This window comes from Heloderma suspectum, chromosome 14, assembly GCF_057233095.1.
Source record: "Heloderma suspectum isolate Gila_16-S chromosome 14, 16-S_ref, whole genome shotgun sequence".
NCBI lineage: Eukaryota > Metazoa > Chordata > Lepidosauria > Squamata > Helodermatidae > Heloderma > Heloderma suspectum.
In genome coordinates this window covers 8,096,554-8,116,316 of record NC_139471.1, presented here as the reverse complement: position 1 = coordinate 8,116,316, position 19,763 = coordinate 8,096,554, and the positions used below count along the sequence as shown (strand labels likewise).

Here is a 19,763-nt window from a genome sequence, read left to right as displayed (position 1 = left end):
AGTTTGTAGCAACCTGTGGTAAGACACACACGCTCAGATCACTACCACTTGTAAGCAAGGCTGCCAAAACCACAGGCTTCCCTTCTTTTCTCACATTATGTGCTTGAAAATGTACAAAATAGTCCAAAAACATGTCAACCTGCAGTTTCTAGGAAAGCTTTCCTGTGTACCTTTCCTGTGTACCTCCTCTATTATCTTCATCTTGGAACACCTAAATTATCAGTTGAACATATTTTCCATTGAAAATTATTTAAAAGTTTAGAATAGAAAACGTCTTTGTAGCCAGAAGAAAGAATATGTTATTCCAGTGCATGAAAACATATGCCATAATACATTTGTTAGTCTTTAAGGTGACACAGGACTCTCTGTTGATAATGTTATCCTACTCCCCCTAAGATTAAAAATGGCTCAATATCTCCTACACAAACCTCAAGTAGTGGCAAGAAGATTTAATGAGTTCTTACTAATTTACTGGCAGTATCAGTTGAATGGATCACTCCAGGACAGTTGGTTTTCAGCCCTAGGAATCTTCAGGCGTATGGGCAACATACTTCCATCTATGTTTAACTAGGCAACTTGTGATTTGCTTATTTCCACACAGCTTGGCTCCCTTTGCTTGGCAGGTGCCTTATGTGATAAGAGGTGATGGTTTGTGAGGTTTGATCACATGGTAACTAATTATAGCACACTTAAGGAACTGCATGAAAACTGCAGTTACCACTTGAATACCATGTCATGTGAACAACACAATATGTTAGCATATCTTCACCTACATAGCGAGGCTGCCTTCCTCCTTTAAAGGGCTTTTGGCCACAGTTTCAAGAGGTGTTTTTTCCCTATGCTTTTTGCCATGATGTAAGCACATCACTGCTGCTGAAGCCACACAGGTTTGGGGAGAAGAGGCAGTCCAACTGTGTAAGCCTGCTTATTTCACCAATTACACCAAGTAGGTGCCGGAGGGAGGCTGTAGCAAAATGCTCATCATTCTGTTTTTGCATACACTCCAGATATATTGGTTTTAACTTACATGTTTTTTCCCAAAAAATCATTCGAATTGCAGTGAAGTACTGAGAATTCATGGTTAGAGGTTCTAGAGATTGTCTCCACTTCATGGAACTACGATTCCCAGGTTTAGCGGGGATGACTGTTAACCTGATTTAAGTTTGTAGTGTTGTTTGCTGCCTGTAAGGTTAGAAGGCTGTGACATTTCCTCTGTGCATTATGTACAGTGCCTGCATAGCTGTGTAACTGCCAGCCACATTTAGTGCACTCATTCAAGTTGTTTTCAAATGCGGGTTTTAGAAGGAAGTAACATCCATACAAGACCCTGTTGCTGTTTGCTGGAAAATTGAATATCCTATATTTTGCCTTTTGAAAATATATGAAGTATAAGCTGAAGATGTGTCATATAATTTTGCATTTTGTGGTAAAACTTTTTGTTCAGTAGAACTAGGGAGATGACTTGCAGTATTCTGAGCATCTGCTGCTTGAAGGTAGCAAAAACTTTGTTCGAGAATAGCAACTCTTCTTATTTTAAAGCACTTATGTTCTCTTGATTAGATATTGTTTATTCTAACAATTTTAAAATTTCAAGCAAGTTCTCTTGTGACCTGCAGCTTAAATGCAGCAAAATTTAACATGTTGCCATATTAAACCACAGACTTTTTTTTTCTTCCCAGCTCAGTTATGTCCAAAGTCATTATTCTACAGCCCATCTATCTGTATGGCATTGCTTAACTAGGAGCACATGGAATTTTCCACATACTTTTAGCATGTGTGTAACCAATTTCAGGACTGAAAACAAAATAGTTTAAATAGTTTTGAAGACTTCACCCATTTTGAAAAGCTTAGATTGGCTATGCTTGTAATATGCTTGGTCACTTGCAGCTGCTCTCAAGGAATCTACATCTCTTAATTTCTAAAACTATATAACACTATATAACAAACAGAATGAATGAAACGCACTCAGTTAAACTTGGCATGGATGATGTCAGTCACTACAAAAGCTCTATAGCAGGTTGGGTAACATATAGCTTGCTAGATGCATAGAATACCACACCAGTTCCCGCACTCCCTTTGCGCTTTTCCCAGACATTGTACTAGTACTTGGGTTCTTATAATAAACTCCAGAGACACAGCTGCCATTTCACACCAGCAATTGTGTGGTTGTGTGTGTGTATATATATATATAGCTTTATAGAAGAAATGCCACCTGTTCACCATGTGTGTTCTGGTATCTTATATTAATGCTGTGATGTTATATATATATTCAGTGATCAAAATACCTGCTAACCAGAGTTAAGGCTAACTCATGTTGACTTAAGCCAGGAAACTGGAAGCTAAGAGAGGGACTGGGGAAGAGCATGCTAGCTGTGCCTCCTCATCTTTCTTGTCACCCTCTACATTGGAGGGCAACTGTCTGAAGAGGAGAGTCTCCTCTATCTATGGACATTTCCTCAATTTTTTGTCTTTTGTTTACTCATTTTTTTCTTTTTTACTCAAATGTAAGTGCACAGGAACTAATATGGATCAGGACCCTAGAGGAGGAGGTAGGGGGTGTTAACACTTTGCCCTATGCCAGCATTTTACATTATAATTTGATGTCTTTTGGGCAATTAAATTGGAGGTGTGGGGAGCCTGATCCAGATTGGGACCACAGCTGGCAGTAATAGGGAACATCCTGGATGGCACCTGCGCTGTGTGTGTGTGTGTTTTGCCTGTTGTTCTTTGGCGTGATGTGTGTGTTAGGTGGTTTGTTAGTGTTGGTGTATGTGTTTTGCCTGGCTTTTGTGCGTGTCTGGTATATGTGTCTGTGTTGCCTGGAGTTCTGTGCATCTGTGTATGTGTGTTTCTGGCAGCCTTTTTGCCAGAGTGCCCATGACACTCTCTCAAAATTTCAAATGTGCCTGACAGTCCAGTTGTCTTCTTCTCCTGTAGTGGAATCTTCTTACTGCATTGCATTAAGCATGCAACTCCTTTGCTGAGGGAACCGCACTGGTTTTGTATTTGCTATCAGGCTAGTTTTAATATTAGTGTACAAAGCCCTAAACAGCTTGGGCCCAGGATACCTGAGAGAGCGCTTGCTCCCTTATCAACCTGCCCAGTCATGGAGGTCATCAGAGGGCATGCTCCTGGTGGTTCCACATGGACCCATGGCCCAACTGGAGTCCACCAGGAAGAGAGCCTTCAGTGTGGTGGCCCCCTTCCTATGGAACTCCCTGCACCAACATTGTGTTCCTTCCGGTGCCTTCTGAAGACATTATTATTTTGAGAGACCTTCCTTGAGTGTCCAGTTGCAGTTTATCAAAATTTGTTTTGTCAGAACTCTGTTTCATTTTAAAAATATTAATTATTTTAACATGGTCTTTTTATTCTTTCATCCTGTCTGCTGTTCACTGCTCCGAGATCTTTGGATGTGGAGCATTATACAAATATTGTAAATAAATAAATTGAAGGGATGTCATTGGCAGTGTGACCATAGAATCAGATGATGGTTTAGCAAAAGATAGATCCGTAAAGACGATAATTCATCTTGTAGAACTGTCCATCTGAGATGAGATTAAGCTAAAGGGTTTTACTGAAGCCCCAAGAAGCTGGGATCTGAGGCCTCTCATTGCCTGCCTCAGGAAGGCAGAGTAGTTGGGCCAAGAGTGAGAAAGGGAGATCATGGTCCCAGGTTGAATTCCTGGTATATCTCCAGTTAACATGATTGTATAACAAGAGATTGGAAAGTCTGCTGCCAGTCTGAGAAGACAATACTGAGCTACATGGACAAATAGTCTGGCCTGGTATAAGGCAGTTTCCTAAGTGAGAACAGATTGGGAGTTGGGTGGGCAAGTGCATGAATGTGTAGGACATGGGTAAGTTTATATTTGTGGATCAGGGTATGTCTGAGATTAGGCAGGCTGAGGTGCAAAGGTGTAAGCAAAAATAAATTGTTATGTTGGCTCATATCAAAGAATTTAGCTGGCAGAGGAAACTTGTATAGGTTATATGTAGTATAAAACACTCAAGCTTAAATGAAGAAAGAGTAGTAGTGATAGAATGAAATATTGTTCCTAACTTTTGAAGTTTTGTAAAAAGAAAGGATATTCCTGTAATATTCCTCAAAATGTTTAATATATCCCCTCTTAGGTACATTTACTGTGGACCACTTAAAATTTAGTCTAGTCCCTCCACCTCTTAAACAAAGCAAACTTCAGCCTAAAGAAACCTACCCAGAATGCTTTCCTGTATTCTGTGAATTGGCCTTTTTGGAGAATTGTAATAGTTTACTTGAACTTCTTCCTTTTTTAGCTTTTGAATCGCAAAGACAAGACCACCTTTGAGAAGCTAGACTACTTAATGTCTAAGGAAGATAATTATAAGAGGATGCGGGATTACATCAGATGCTTAAAGATGGTCCCCTGTATTCCTTATTTAGGTAAGTGTGAGAATTGTCTAGTTCTTATGCGCCGAAAACAGTCTTCAATAAGATGTTTTTGCTGTTTCTGACTAACAAGTAATCCCAGGCATATCAGATCCAAACCACATGTTAAACCAGTGTGGTTCAACTAGCCAGTGTTTAAAAAATATCCTTACAACCGGGAATATGGCCATTGCCCTCCTGCCATGTGATGAAGGAGGAATCACCATGTTCAGAGTTGTGGGGAATGTGAAAGGCACCACAGAATAGGCCCATTATCCTAACACAGAGGTTCTCTCATCATGTCGCTACATTGAAGCCTTGCAAAGTTATCTAAGGTCACTAACTGCTATGACCTGGTGGAAAATTCCTATCTGATCCAAATATGGCTAATTCTGTGAACCAAGGCCTGTTTGCCAAGTCTTCCCAAGATAAAATGTATTTGGGGTACAACTTCACCCCCACCCAGTGTTGTGCCTCTGCACTCGATGTCCCAGAAAAATGGAGGAAACTTCTTAAATGAGGTGAACGAGACATTTCCAATTTATATCTTAATGTGGCTCTCCAGGTTTCTAGATTCTTGTAGTGTCCTTGGATTATGATAGCTCTACAGGTTCCTCCCAGACAGCACAGAAAACTTAAATGCATGGGAAGTGATGCAAGTGATGACTGGAGAAGGGGCTTTTCGCTTGTGGCGCACTGATTCTGGAATGCCTTCTCCAGGGAGGCTTGCCTGATCCTAAGCTTAATGTCTTTTTAGTGCCATATGAAGACCTTTTTATTTGTCCAGGCATTTTAGACTTTTTAATCCTTCTGTTTTAGTTTTCTCTTTCAATTGGTGTTTCTCTTCTACTGTTTTTACTGTGTTTTATATTGGTTTTTTATTTTACTGTAAAATACAATAATGTATCTCATTTGTAAGCTGCTCTGGGAGCTCTTTGGCCTGAAATAGTGGGGTTTAGAGACATTTACAGACATACATAGTAATACAGTATTCAGTCTTTACCATGACATGGAAAGAAGCCTTAGGAATGTCTTAGGGTGCAATCCTTTGCATGCTTAGACAGAAAAAGTCCCCATGCTGGCTGAGGAATGCTGGGAGTTATAGGACTTTTTTTCTGTCTAAACATGCATAGGATTGCATCCTAAAGCAATAACTCTAATGGTTGTTGGGGAACTCCCAGCATAATCTATTCAGTGTAAGACTCTTGCATAAGATATCTAGAAGATCACCAAATCAATGTAAATGAATGTTGCTACCAAAAACCGGGGTGGAGGGAAAGATACTGATTTCAGTAATCAGAGATACTTCATAAAACTGCAAAATGCTAGAACACAGAAATATTTAAAGAAGCCCAATGTAAAAGCAATTTTCTACTGTGAATCCATAGACTTTATCAAAGCTTACTATTTGAATGCGCAAGAGGTCCTTTGTTAGGACATTTTCTTTGAGCTTTTGGTATTTATCCTGTGATTGGTTTGGCTTCAACACCATAACATATGTTTCTGTGTTTGTTTTGTGACTTTGCTGAATAAATATTCAGAGGCCAGTATCTAGAATTGGCATTCCACCAGTGTTAGTGATGTTGTGCCAGCAGAAACCAATGTTGGTGCACGACCTCCCTCTGCTGCCGCAGCCACACCCCCATAGGCATTCTAGGGGAGGTGGCCTTGGAGACTGCCTGTGCAGTCTCCAAGGCCACCTTGTTAAGGGGGACATGGGAAAAACACTATATAAATAACTAGCTGATATACCCAGCGTTGCCCGGGATGTAATTTTGTCATAGGCACTATTTGTTAGAAACACATTAAGGTAGGTTTACGCTTCTCGGAAAGGCCCCATAAGAAAGGTGAAAAGTTGAATCCACCAGACTTGATTAAAAAAGCACAAGAATTATAATGAGCAGATTGAATAAAAAACACTACTAAAAATGCAAGAGACTGAATCTGTAAGCTCTACTACAATATAATCTGCACTGAATCTCATACCACTATTAAAATGTTCAACAGAGGCTCCCTTGCTGGATATTGCAGGAAGAGGGGAGAGAAACTAAATGCTCTGCACAGTCAGAAAAGAAACCATGAGTAAAGGGGAGGGAACAAACGGTGGCCAGCCAATCCAAGGTGAAGGAAGTCAGAGTGAATGGGAGAGAGACCAGTAGTATGAAAGATGGCCAATAGGATGACTCATAGCTGAAATCAGAAACCTGGCCTGTACCATGATTGAGAGGGTGTACTTGTTAATAAGGGAAAGTATAAACAAAGTAATAATGTAACCCAGTGACTCCTGTCATACACTCTGGCAAGTGAGAATGTGAAGTAAAAGGGGCAGCAACTATAGGGCCCAAATGACAGGCTCAGTGGGCCCCTACAGTGTGATTACATCCAGGGCAGCTCCCCCTTATTCCCTGCATGACAGATGGCCCTGCAGCTAGCCACAAACATACAAATCCACACACAATTTTTGACTTTGGCAAGAAGCATTTTATAGACAAGAAGCATTTCTCTTCTCTTCTGCTACTGGGCTCAGAAGAAGACCAGCCAATGCCATGTTCCCATAGCTGCCTTCTCCTGAGTTTTAGCTACTCCTACTTACTGGATTCTGTAATGCTGTGTCCAGTTTATGTTTCAGTTGTTGCCTAAGTACCAGGATAACATTTTGCTCATGACTCCTGGTTTCCATGATCTTTCCTGCTGTGCTATCTTCTTTCTTTACCTATTAGCATTACATCCCAGTTTCTGATTTAAAAAAAATATGCAAAGTCCAGTGAGCTCATCTGTTCAAATATCATCTCCTTATGGGTAATTGCGATAGCACCAGTAAAGCATATAGTACATTTTGTTCTGTTTGTCTAGTTCAGCAGAATCAATTAACTGACATGACCTCAAGACACGTTAATATGTGGTATGCAAGAAACTAAGCATATTTTGCAACTTATTCCAAAGTTTAAAAAACCTGTGATTTTTTTGCAGTAAAACTTTGCTTTTTGTCTCATCTCTCCCTCAATTGGTGGCAACCATCTCATCCAACATTTGAAAGCACACAGCTAATAAAGGACTGCCAAGAGAGTACAATGCAATCGAGTAGTTGCTGCAATGGGGGTGGCATGCGATGGAAAAGAAACAGGGCTGGAATTAATAAAGTAGTATTGACATCAAAGGAATTGTGCATATTTCTAGGGTCTTCTCTGCCTATAATTTTTATAGTTGGATGAAGAAAGGGGAAGCTCTAGATTCATATTCAAAATTATGAGGTTCATTTTTAGTTGAACGCAGCACAGTTTTTGTGGTTTGAGGAAGCAGCAGCCTTTGAGGACATTTTTAAAGATTCCAGAAACTTTTCCAACTCCCATAAGTTTTCATTCCTTTGGCCACCCACCTCAATTATATATTGCCAGTGAATTTATGTGTTACATTAGAATACTGTCTTGCTAGCCCTTAACATGGGTCATTTCTAGGTTATTATATACAATTAGGTACATCCAAGATGAACAAAGAGATCACATACTTACCAGCATATCAAAATACATTAATAACCTTGACTTTATGTCTAGTGCATACAGCATGCTGATATAAACTCTAGGTATCAGAAAAATATCTAGACATCTGGAAAAAGATGTCTGTCAGTTAAAATGGCTGTTTTGTTAATGGTTTGTTTCTGCTCCAGCACCATGCAGAACCTTTACAAATTATCCTTTTACAGCTGCTGTGGAAGGAAGTGGGCTTTGGTAATTGACCCTTGCAAGTCAGTATGTATTCCAGGGGTGCTAAAGTCAAATTGGAGAATTGGCTCTTTTTTACCTTTTAGAAAGCAAATTAATATATCTTGCATTCATGACCATGTGGTCAAGGCAGAACAGGGGAGGGCTACAGACAGATCACCTTTTAAAAATCTCAGCCAATTAGAATTTTTTGAATGAGCATAAAGTAAGGGTTTTTTGGCAATGCTTTCCTGCAGGTATATTTCTCCACTTGTAAGAAGGCATTTTCTCAAAGGGTTTCACCTAGAACCTTGTTTAAACATATCTCCTTATATATTGGCATCTCTTGCTTGTAGGTATACATTTCTCTATCTTCCTGCAAGAAAGAGAAAGAATTCCTTCTCTTACTGTTGTTCCAGCCCTTTGGGATCTTCTGATTGCACAACGGTGATAAGCTATTGTACACTGCTCTACTCTGGCAAAGCATCTTGGCTTATATCCTTCCTGGGCAGAAGTAATGTGAATTAACCTTAATTCTTCATAGTTGTGCTTCTGATCACACTATTAAGGATAACCCAGGGTAGTTTTTGGAGGGAGGGGGGTTAGAGGAAGAGTGTTCGATTTAGTAATTTGGCGTCTCAGAAGCAATTCCACCACCTGGCATCCATAGTTGTTTTTTTCCTGGAAAGAATCCATATCTTCATCAAGCTTCTCCGCCTTCCCCCAAGGCCTGCCTATGCTGGTTGACCCCTGCTGTGCTTTATCTATGGAATCAGCACTGTTTCTTTTTGGGGCTAGGCAAAAGCAGGAAATCAGCAGGGACCCCTAGTGTTCTGCAGTGCATAATGAATGACTGTATCCTGGTCAGTGAGAGTTGGGGTGGTGTAGTGGTTAGAGTGTTGAACTGGGACTGGGGAGACCCAGGTTCAAGTCACTACTTGGCTGTGAGGCTCACTGGATGACTTTGGGCCAGTCATTGACTCTCAGTCTAACCTACCTCACAAGGTTGTAGTGAGGATAAAACGGAGAGGAGGAGGATTGTGTACGCTGCCTTGGGCTCCTTGTAGGAAAAGGTGGAGTATAAATGTAACAAATACATAAGAAATAATCCCTTCCCACATCATTTAACCATTCCTACTGATACCTCCACCACACCTGGAGCCCAGTTTATTCCCCATCCAACCTTTTGTTCAAAGACCCAATAAGACCCATCAGCAAGGATGTAATGAAGTTGTATAACTCCCATTCAATTCTAGTACCACCCCTCTCACGCAGTCCTCATCATTCATGCAGCTTCCAAATATGTAATTATATGAATGGAAACAAGTTCTTATATGGTTAAATTGGTTTTGGAAATTGCGCTTGTTGAGGCAGAGGTAAAACTGTGCTTTGGCTAATATAGGTGGGTGTGAAGGAAAGAAAGCAGAAAGAAAAGGGGTTTCAGATAGCCTCCTCCTCCTGGTTTAAACCCCTTTCCACAGCTGGGGATTCTTGGGACAGATGTTCCAGCTCCTTCAGCATTGAGGGCAGTTGGCCTTGAGTAGTAGAGAACAACACATAAATTATCTGAAAGCTGGTGTGGTCACAATAGGGAACATAGGAAAGTTAAGAAATGTTAATAGTGTACCAGGAGCAAAATAGGCAAGTATTTTCAAGGTGAGTGACTAATGGGGGGAGCATGCGAAACGCACTAAAAATGGACAGTTAGAGGTTTCCATATAATACCCAGGAATCAAAAGCCATGATAAATTATTCCATTAAATGCAATATGTCCTACAAGTGACTGCATCCAATGAATCCTTTCTTAAATATGGTATGTCTACCTGTGGCTGTAATCTATAGAAGAACTTCAGTGCTGCTGTTATATGCAAGTTTGGCCAAATATAATAATGTGCAATTAGTTCTTCACTATATACATATACAATGTATATAGCATATATTACAGCGTATGCAACATATATGGTCTACATTGGATTGAGGTGTGCATATATTTTAGTTTTAGTTTGTTCCTACATTGCATATTGTTCGTAACATGCTTCTTGTTGGCTTTCCCGCTTCTACTTTTTAAGCCTTTCTACTGCTGCCACTCATTTGATTTTTCCCACTCATTGTTCATATCATGACACCTATGTAGCATTCTCTTTGTTAGCTTCCTCTTTCTTATTGTCTTCACTTTAACTTTTTCTACTTACTTGCACATGTCCCCATGTTCTTGTTCCTCTTTATCTGTTGCCTCTTTCCTCTAACTGCTTCTCCTTAGAACCGGGATTTGACAATATGTCAGTCTTCTTCTTAAACCTATGAATATTTGCCTGTTTTCTTCCACTTGAAGCTTCCTCTTATAGGAATACCCTTTCACATGACATCCAGCTCTCTTCCTCTGTTATATTCAAGCACCTCCTAAAGCCACTTTTGCTCATCCTGGTATTCAGGTGTTTAATACATAAATGATGATAATAATATAAGACTAAAAGTCCTCTATAATACCATTTCTTGCTTTTATTACACATTTGCATCATTACAAGGATAATCTGATAATATATTAAAATTCCTACTTTCATTTATATACAAGACATGCTACATCAGACTCCAAAACTTTTGATGCACATCATACATTAGGAAAGAAATAATGAGGTAATAAGAGTTTTGAAATTAAGGGTTTTCACTGTTCCTATAATGCAGCATGTGCTAAAATAACCTATTCTGGAAACTTACCTCAGCAGAATACTAGAATTCAGGAATTCAAGTTTCTACAGTGGACTTTATTTATAAATATGATTGCATAATTTTAATATGTATTTAATAGTGAAATATGGCAAATATAGTTCTGGGTTTCAAATAGTCTCTCCCAAAGTTCATAATATAGTGGCTAAGGGTACTTAAATAGGTTCTATATCTGTATCCATCATTTGCCTGCAAAGTTGGATAGCTCTCTTTGTTGTTGCAGTGACTACAAAGCAGGTAATGACTCTTAGGGTGCAAAATAGCTTGAAACCCATAAGCTATCATTTATGTGACAAAGTTGATTATAAAGTATGCAACGAACAAGTAAGATCTAGATTGTTTTTAAAATGTCTGGGTGTTCAATTGAAAAATGCTGATACTGCTTTGATGATGACAAAAATAACTGTTTTGTCAGTTTATGGATAATGACTGGTCTATTAAAAGATGCAGAGAAGAGAACAACCTGGATTCTTTGTGTGTTCTGTATGAAATGATTCATTGTCCAGTTCTAATAGTACCTTGAGCCCCAGGAAACATGGGCTTCTGTTTGTGCTAGGCACTGTGTGGACACTTTAAAGCAGACACTAAGCATTTTTGACAGGTGACAAAGATTAAATTAAGAACAATCACTTTAACAGTCTAAGGTACCTCTACTGGTTACATATTTTTAAAGGATATAATTTCCTGTGTCAAATGAATTTATTATAAAAAAAAGTTTTGCTGTACAGTTTCGAATATGTTCAGTATTTGAGAATATATATAATATACAAAAATATTTAGATGATGTGGCAGTATTCTTAGCATCTCAATGTATCTACAGTCTGTTTTTTACCTGACAACTGTTTAAAAAACACACAACAAGAACAAATAATTTTGGTACTAAGAATCGTGTTTTGAAATGCTTCTTGTCGTTTTGGGTCTGGAACAATTCTTGAAAAAATACAATATACAAGTCCTCCAATTAATAACAGTCAATGTACAACATATTACATTCTCCACTGCTGAAAAGATGTGTTCTGGATAGCCGACGCAACTGTTTCTGCCTTTTCATTCTGTCTCATGAAAGGTATTGTTCAGTGGAATGTGTTGGGATTAGGTCTGATCATCATGACAACTTTCTTCAGTGAATATGAGCCCCCCCGGAACTCAGCCCAGTAGACACCATCTTGATATCGACTTCGGTAGTGTCCTCCTCGATACCAGACACCATTGAGATTCGAGTGTGCGCATGCATTGTACCACCATCCCCCTTTCTGATAATGAGCACAGTTACCTGCAATAGAAATGAGGACATCACTCTGTGAATAAATGGGTTGTATAATATTGCATGCCTTAAACTGTGTGCTTTTCTATGTACACAGTTCTTGATGCTCCTGCCTCTCTTCAGAACAAAGCCCCTCATCTCCAAGTCCTTGGGACATACATACAGGGTTGGTGGCACCTACAAATAATGGCTGGCTACTAAGCCAGTCTTGAGTATGAATCCTCTGACTGGATTTCTCTGCCTTTGATTGCTTCAAACACAGCAGCCACACCAGTTGCCTTTTGGCCAGTCACAGCCTGATTGGTTGCTGGGACGATGTAGCAAGCTTTTTGGAAAATTCAGACAGCTTTTGCATCAGAGGCCTAAGCATCTTAGGCAGTAGGTCTCTTGGTTAGGTACTCTTGCTTGACTACTTCTCTCATGCCTTTTCTGCCCCTTGGTTCCTCCTTTGTTGCCTGTTTTGCCTAACTCTTTCCAGCCTGATTTGCTGCTCTTAGAAAGGTGAATGCAAGTCTGATGTGCTCTTGCAGGATGCAGGCAAAGATTGTTGGCTTTGCTTGAGAACTCTTAATTTCTGTAGTTGTACCTTGGGAATGTCCCTGACACCTAGAGTGAACATTTTAAATGTGCTTTCTCATAGAATTCCTTGTAACTTTAACTTTTCGTACCTGTGTATACATCATGGTCCCTGTCCAGTGTAGTGAATTGCTTCCCATTGTGCCACGTGAAGGAGTCTCCAGCGTTGCCATTGTATCGGCCCAGTCGCAACTTGTAGTACTCACTTTCTGGCTCTAGTCGGAAACTGGCATATTCAGCGAACACTTTACGGCCTGACCAGTCTTCCATGGTTATCAGCAATTTGTAGTTGCCTTGATTTGTCAGCCAATAAATATTTTCTAAGCCCAACCAGTACTCTCCATCAATGTTACCGAATCCTTGCTGTAGAAAAAAAGAAAAAGTGTTTTAGCACTCAGTATGGATTTTATGTAACGCTTGTACAGTATCCTCAACTATGGTGAGGGTATTGTGCTTTCAGATAGTAAATTCAGGGGAATTTTCTGGGATGCACAGCCATTTCTGAAAATATAACTATAAGTTCCTTCATTGGTTTTGTCTGCCTCCTGGTTCTTAGCTGTTTGTCAGAAAAAGTGTTATTTTCCAAAGGGTGCTGGGAAAGCTATTAAGTGTCTGTCTGGCTTCTTGTTGATGGGTGTTGAACTCTTTGAATTTATGGGCAGCTGCTTCTCAGATTGGCCATTTAAAAAGCAGTCAGGTAAAAAAAAATCTTGATTTTCTTTTAGTCCATGAAAATTTAAGCTCAGTTCACACTTTAACAGTATGGAAATTTCTTCCCTTTGTCTTGTTGTTGTTGTTGTTGTTGTTGTTATTATTACTTAATTTATTAATCACCCATCTGGCTGGTCATCTCTGGGCGATGTACAACATACAATAAAACAATAAAATTCTACAATAAAAACGTTTTCTAAAATACCCTAACCCACCCCAAATGCCTGCCTGAACAGCCACGTTTTTAATGCACAACAGAAGCTCATTAAAGAGGGGGCATGACGGAGTTCCCTAGGGAGGGAGGTCCACAGAGTGGGGGCCACTACAGAAAAGGCCCTCTCCCTCGTCCCCACCAGTCTAGCTGTCCTGGCTGATGGGACAGAGAGAAGGCCATCCAAGGCTGATCTTGTTAAGCGGCCTGTCTGGTGCTGCTGGAGGTGCTCCTTATGATAGGCTGGGCCGGAACCATATAGGGTTTTAAAGGTCAAAACCAACACCTTGAATTTGGCCCAGAAAACAACTGGTAACCAGTGCAACTCCTTCAGCACTGGAGTGATGTGATCTCGCCGGCGGCTGCCTTTAATCAGGCGTGCCGCCGCATTCTGTACCAGCTGCAGTTTCCGAACCGTCTTCAAGGGTAACCCCACGTAGAGCGCATTACAGCAGTCTAAACGAGAGGAGACCAGGGCATGTACTACCGATGGGAGCAGATGGTCGGGAAGGAAGGGGCGCAGCCGCCGTATCAGATGGAGCTGATACAGCGCTGTCCGGCTCACAGCTGACACCTGAGCCTCCATGGACAGCTGGGAGTCCAAAATGACCCCCAGGCTGCGGACCTGGGCTTTCAAGGGTAGCTGTACCCCATTCAACACCAGGTCAACATCCCCCAGCCTCCTCTTGTCTCCCACCAAAAGTACCTCGGTCTTGTCAGGGTTCAGCTTTAGCCTATTCCTCCCCATCCAGCCACTCACCGTCTCCAGACATTTAGACAGGGATTCTACGGCCAACCTTGGTGAAGATTTGAATGAGAGGTAGAGCTGCGTGTCATCCGCATATTGATGACACTGCACCCCAAACCTCCTGATGATAGCCCCCAGCGGCTTCACATAGATGTTAAATAGCATTGGGGAGAGGATGGAACCCTGTGGCAGCCCACAAGTGAGTGGCCACGGGTCTGAAACCTCCTCCTCTGGTACCTGCCGGAGAGGAAGGACCGGAACCAATGCAATACGGTGTCTCCAATGCCCAACCCCTCCAGGCGGTCCAGGAGGATACCGTGGCCAACGGTATCAAAAGCCGCTGAGAGGTCAAGGAGAACAAGGAAGGAGCATTCGCCCCTATCCAGAGCCCTCCTCATATCATCTACCAAGGCGACCAAGGCCGTTTCTGTCCCATGCCCAGGCCTGAAGCCCGACTGAAATGGGTCTAGATAATCAGTTTCTTCCAAGTGTGCCTTCAACTGCACCGCCACCACCCGCTCAATCACCTTGCCCAAAAATGGCAGATTTGAGACTGGGCGAAAGTTGTTCAGAACTTGAGGATCCAAGGAGGGCTTCTTTAAGAGCGGTCTTATCACTGCCTCCTTGAGGGCTGATGGCATCACTCCCTCCTCAAGGGAGGCGTTCACCACCACCCTGATCCCCTCACCCAGTCTCTCTCTGCAGCCCATAATGAGCCACGATGGGCAAGGATCAAGTAAGCAGGTGGTCGGCCTTACAGATGAAAGCACCTTGTCCACTTCATCAGGAGGAAGAAGCTGGAACCGATCCCACAAAACCGGTTTGGCACAGGCCGCCTCTTGCTCACTAACTGTATCCACAGCGTGCAGAGTAACACACCTAATCTGATCAATTTTATCTACAAAGTGCCTTGCCAAGGCCTCACAGGAGGCCTTAGAATGCTCCAGTGGTTCCAGAGCCACAGGACCGACCAGACTCCGGACCACTTCGAACAGCCTCCTGGGACAGCACTCTGCAGATGCGATGGAGGCAGCATAATATTCCTTTTTTGCTGCCTTCACCGCCATGTGATAGGCTGAAGATACAGCTCTAGCCCGTGTCTGATCGTCTTTGGAGCGAGACTTCCGCCACCGGCGCTCTAGCCGTCTCACCTCCTGTTTCAGAGCTCATAACCGCGGATTGAACCGTGGTGCAGTCCGAGCCCTGTTCAGGGGGAGAGGGCGTTTCGGAGCCACCTGATCTAATGCCCCGGTGATTGCGGCATTCCAGCCACCCACCAGGGTCTCGACCGAGTGGCCGTTGGCGTGCCCCAGAGAATCCCCAAGCGCGTTCAGGAATCCATTTGGATCCATAAGACGCCTGGGGCGGACCATTTTAATGGGTCCTCCACCCCTGCGGAGGGGTTGTGGAACCGAGAAGTCCAACGTCACCAGATAGTGATCTGACCATGACAAGGGGGTGGTGGATATACCCCCGACTTCCAGATCACTCCCCGCTTCTCCAGAAACAAACACAAGGTCTAGCTACATGGGTGGGCCCAGTTAGAATATGCTGCAGCTCCCAGGAGGTCTTCTTCCCAAGTTGCTCTGGTAGACTGTGTATTCTAGAGCCCCATGTTTGGTGCCTATGCAGTGGTTTCTTTCCTTCCAAACATCACTCATTCAAAAGGGAGGATAATGTTTGGGAGGGAAGGGACCATGGCATTAGTCCCACACATGGAGCTCCAAGATGCTCACTTATACATACAAAAATTACTTATACTCTACTGGAGTGCTGTGGAAAGAAACCACAGGGAACCACCTTCCATGCTAAGCTGTGAATTGCACCTAGCCCTATACGAAACCATCTCTCCCAGCCCTCAGGGGCTTATCCTACTAATTTTTCTGTAAAGCCAATGTCAGGCACAAAGGACAAGCTTCCCCAGAACATTCTGATCCTCTGTAACTCCAACATAGAGAAAACTATAGAGGGACTGGAACCTCCTATTGCTCCTTTTTCATATAAATTAGGCTGCCCACAGGAACTCAGTCTCCATGCAAAACGTTTGCATAAGCTCTTCCTTTCTTTACTGCCTGCCTTCCCATTATGCCAGCAGACTCCTTCAGCTTCTTTCCAACTCCATTATCCTGATTTAATTGATCATCCGTTCTCTCTTCCTTTTGGCTGCCTCTTTGGACTTAAATACTGCCTGGACTATGAATTGCATGCTTGCTTGTTTTTGTCCTAATCCTAAACAAACAAACAAAAAACCCTCTTTGGTCCTAGCTTTACCAAAAATGCTAGCATTCTAACTTCTGCACTCCTGGGAGAATGTTGACAAAATCCAATACGAACTATGTGGTTAAGAGGTCTATGGGGGAGATGGACTGTGTTTTGTTACCTCTGACAACAATGACTCTTTAAATCAGAGGACAACTTGTGGCCCTCTAGCTGTTTTGCCTTACAGCTCCCATGATCCCTCACCACTGGCTATGCTGGGTAGGGTTGATGGGAGTGGCAGACCAAAACATTTGGAGGACCACAGGTTCCCCACCTCTGATTTAAATAGATCAGGTACTCCTGGTTTCTTCTGGGATGATTAAGACTGTATGAAATGCAAACATGCAGTCAAGTCCCCTAAACGTTTCTGGCAAATTCTTGCTGGAAAGACTTTCAAATATGAATTTAAAGGATGTTTCTTAGAATAAAACACACTTATTTGTCCTCACCTTATAAGTTTCCCAGTTCCTGAAAAAGTTGACAGATCCATCTAAACGTCTCTGAATGACTGTCCAGCCACCAGGATCATGTCGTTGATCACACCAGACCTGCATCAATCGGTTTGTATTTTCAGGTTTCACAAGGTATATTGAACTGGTGTCATGGCCATCTTCTAAAGCTTGTAGACAGTCTTTCCAAGGACCTGGTTGAAAGCAGACACATCATGCCCATCACTAACACAATTGCACATTCTTTGTCTTCAGCTTTTTCACTTCCATAATGGAAGTGAGTCTTCCTTTGAGCTGAGCAATCTGTAGTCTTACACAGAGGTGATTGATCAGACTGACAATCCGTATGTGTGATTTATGTGGACAACAGTTACAGGGAAACCGTGCTTTGTTTTTTTGCTATATTCTGTAGAAAATTAGTTTTGATTAGATGGGTGTGGGAGAAGATGTTGGTGAACCTGACACAAATATATTCTGTCCTTTCCCTCTGGTATTTTTTTAATGTTTTAATTCATTGCCAATCTATAGTACTGTGTATTTCAGTCTATTAAGCATAGCTATCTATATATTGTACAATGCATGACATATAGTGATATTGAGTAAAATCATACAAATAATTTGATCTGTCTGATTTGGATATCTTTAAACAGTATTTAAACAGTATTTATACTGAGGACATCTACAGTATTTTATGCATTAAAATGCTGTAGTCAATAATTAACTGTAGAATTCCACAGGCTATCTAACTGTGCAAAATTAAAGTGGCTAAATAATATCTGTAAAATGATGAATAAAATAATGATGTGTTTGCATACATGTGGGCCATTTGATATTCAGGCACAGAAAAATAGGCTTGGGGTATAAATAATTCTGGAGTGCTGGTTTTAAAATGTGAAATATAGCATATTCCATTCTTGCGGTGGGGGGAATGCAGGGTATTGAAAACAGTTGTTTCAAGAGGGAATCTATGAAAATGTCATGGATGTTAACCGCCCTCACCCCATCCTTTTGGTACTGAATAGATGCTGCCCCTTTACTCTGACTCTGGGAGTGGAGGGAGCATCTCTCTATGGACATCCAACCTGTATGTGTGTATTCTAAACCCAATCCCATTTATCCCCTAAGTCCTTCGGAAGAGGGAGGCAGTTTCTCTCTTCTTGAGATCCTTTCTTCAGGAATGGGTAAGCACTTTCACCATCAAGAGCATCTTTTTGCAGGGAACCACCAAGCAGGAGGACCCAGAATTGTCCCATTCATTGTCTCCTTGTGTTAGCTGAGCCAGCATCATTCTGCCCCCAACCCCCACCCCATGTTCAGGGCTAGTACCTCTATGCTGCCCTCTCAGAGAAGTGCACATCTGCTATCCTAGCTGGGGCCAGTTTTAGAGATTTGGGTGGGGAGGCAGATTTCAGCCTCCACTATTTTTCTGCAGATCTCCCTCTGTATCTCTGTCTTCTACCTCCCCTCTTGTTTAGGCCCCCAGGATATTTATATAGATAGTCCACTGTAATTGACCAAGTGAGGTGAGGCTTTTGAGTTAGGGTTGCCTATTTGGTATTCAGTTCGTTTGTTTATTTGCTGCACAGTATCTCACCTGATCATTAAGATAACAGAATGAAATTTAGCAAGCATGTTTAGGACACAATTTTACATTTCAAGTTTGAAATCCAGCTCCTGTTTTAAGAAGTTCAGGAAAGATGTAAGATGCACTTAATGCAACACCTCTCTTCAGTATTAAGACATCTCAATAGCTTGATATGCATTTTTACAGCTTAATTCCCCACTTGAAGTTTGCACAATGTAATGTGATTGTAACGTGGTATTTGAAGTAAGGCTTATATGGAACATTGTGATTTACTAGTGAATGTATAATTTTAGTGTGAAAAGTCATAGGGAAGAATAGCAGGTGCAGTTACAGGGATAAATAGAACATAAATACATTGAGACAAGATGTTAAGGCTATCTGGTATTCTGTGTAAGGTCACTTCACACGTTGCAGTTTGGAATTGCTGTGCAAGAAAGTACATGGTTACCAGAATGAGTAGAGTGCAGTTGGAATGTGGATATTGGATAATAATCTGTGGGTCTTAGTTAAGGCATTAGTTTGTTCATCTAAGTAGAGATCACGCCCATGAAGGCTCCTCCTCCCAACTGTCATCACAATCAGCCTTTCCAGCAGGCTGTACAGAGGGAGATGAGAGAGGAAGCAGAGCCATTCCACCAGCCCTGCAGAAAGACTAGTTAATGTTTTTCTCTTCCCTTTTCATCGCTTTTTCCTTGTGTGCCACGTCCTTTTAGATTGTAAGCCTGCGAGCAGGGACTGTCTTGTTTTACTGATTGTATGTAAGCCTCTCCAGAATAAAAAAAATACTTTACATCATCACCATCATCATCTAGAACGCATTTAGTCATTAGATTTACTATATTTATTTGAAACACATAGAAAAGTTAAGATCGTTCATTTTTACTGTAATTTACAGTAAATTTACAAATTACTTACTGGTTCATTTTTAGGGCAATATAAAGGCATTAAAATACAATAGTACCAATCAGCTTTGGTTAGGAATCTGTCCATTAGATGAACACTGCATATATATTTTGTCTTCTTTCCCCCACCCCCAACCTAGAAACTTCCACAGAGACTGTTAAGAGTTGTCTTTGGCTTCCTATAGTGTAAAGGGATTTTATAGCTGAACTACTTGGCCAAAAATAACA

General features: G+C 41.5%; 2 protein-coding genes across 5 annotated transcripts in view; one reads left to right on the top strand and one right to left on the bottom strand.

Annotated features, from left to right (window-relative positions):
- The window catches only part of RALGPS1 (Ral GEF with PH domain and SH3 binding motif 1), a 310,289-nt gene that overhangs the window by 106,717 nt on the left and 183,809 nt on the right, over positions 1-19,763 (top strand). For all 3 annotated transcript variants that reach the window (XM_084821508.1, XM_084821507.1, XM_084821506.1), the window contains exon 9: positions 4,297-4,423. In XM_084821508.1, coding sequence (XP_084677634.1) covers positions 4,297-4,423 — 127 coding nt within the window. The remainder of the gene's footprint in view (positions 1-4,296; positions 4,424-19,763) is intronic.
- The window catches only part of ANGPTL2 (angiopoietin like 2), a 44,340-nt gene continuing 35,158 nt past the window's right edge, over positions 10,582-19,763 (bottom strand). For both annotated transcript variants that reach the window (XM_084821514.1, XM_084821515.1), the window contains exons 3-5: positions 17,049-17,242; positions 12,763-13,033; positions 10,582-12,103 (exon numbers count right to left, since the gene is read on the bottom strand). In XM_084821514.1, coding sequence (XP_084677640.1) covers positions 11,904-12,103; positions 12,763-13,033; positions 17,049-17,242 — 665 coding nt within the window. In that variant the 3' untranslated portion in view covers positions 10,582-11,903. The remainder of the gene's footprint in view (positions 12,104-12,762; positions 13,034-17,048; positions 17,243-19,763) is intronic.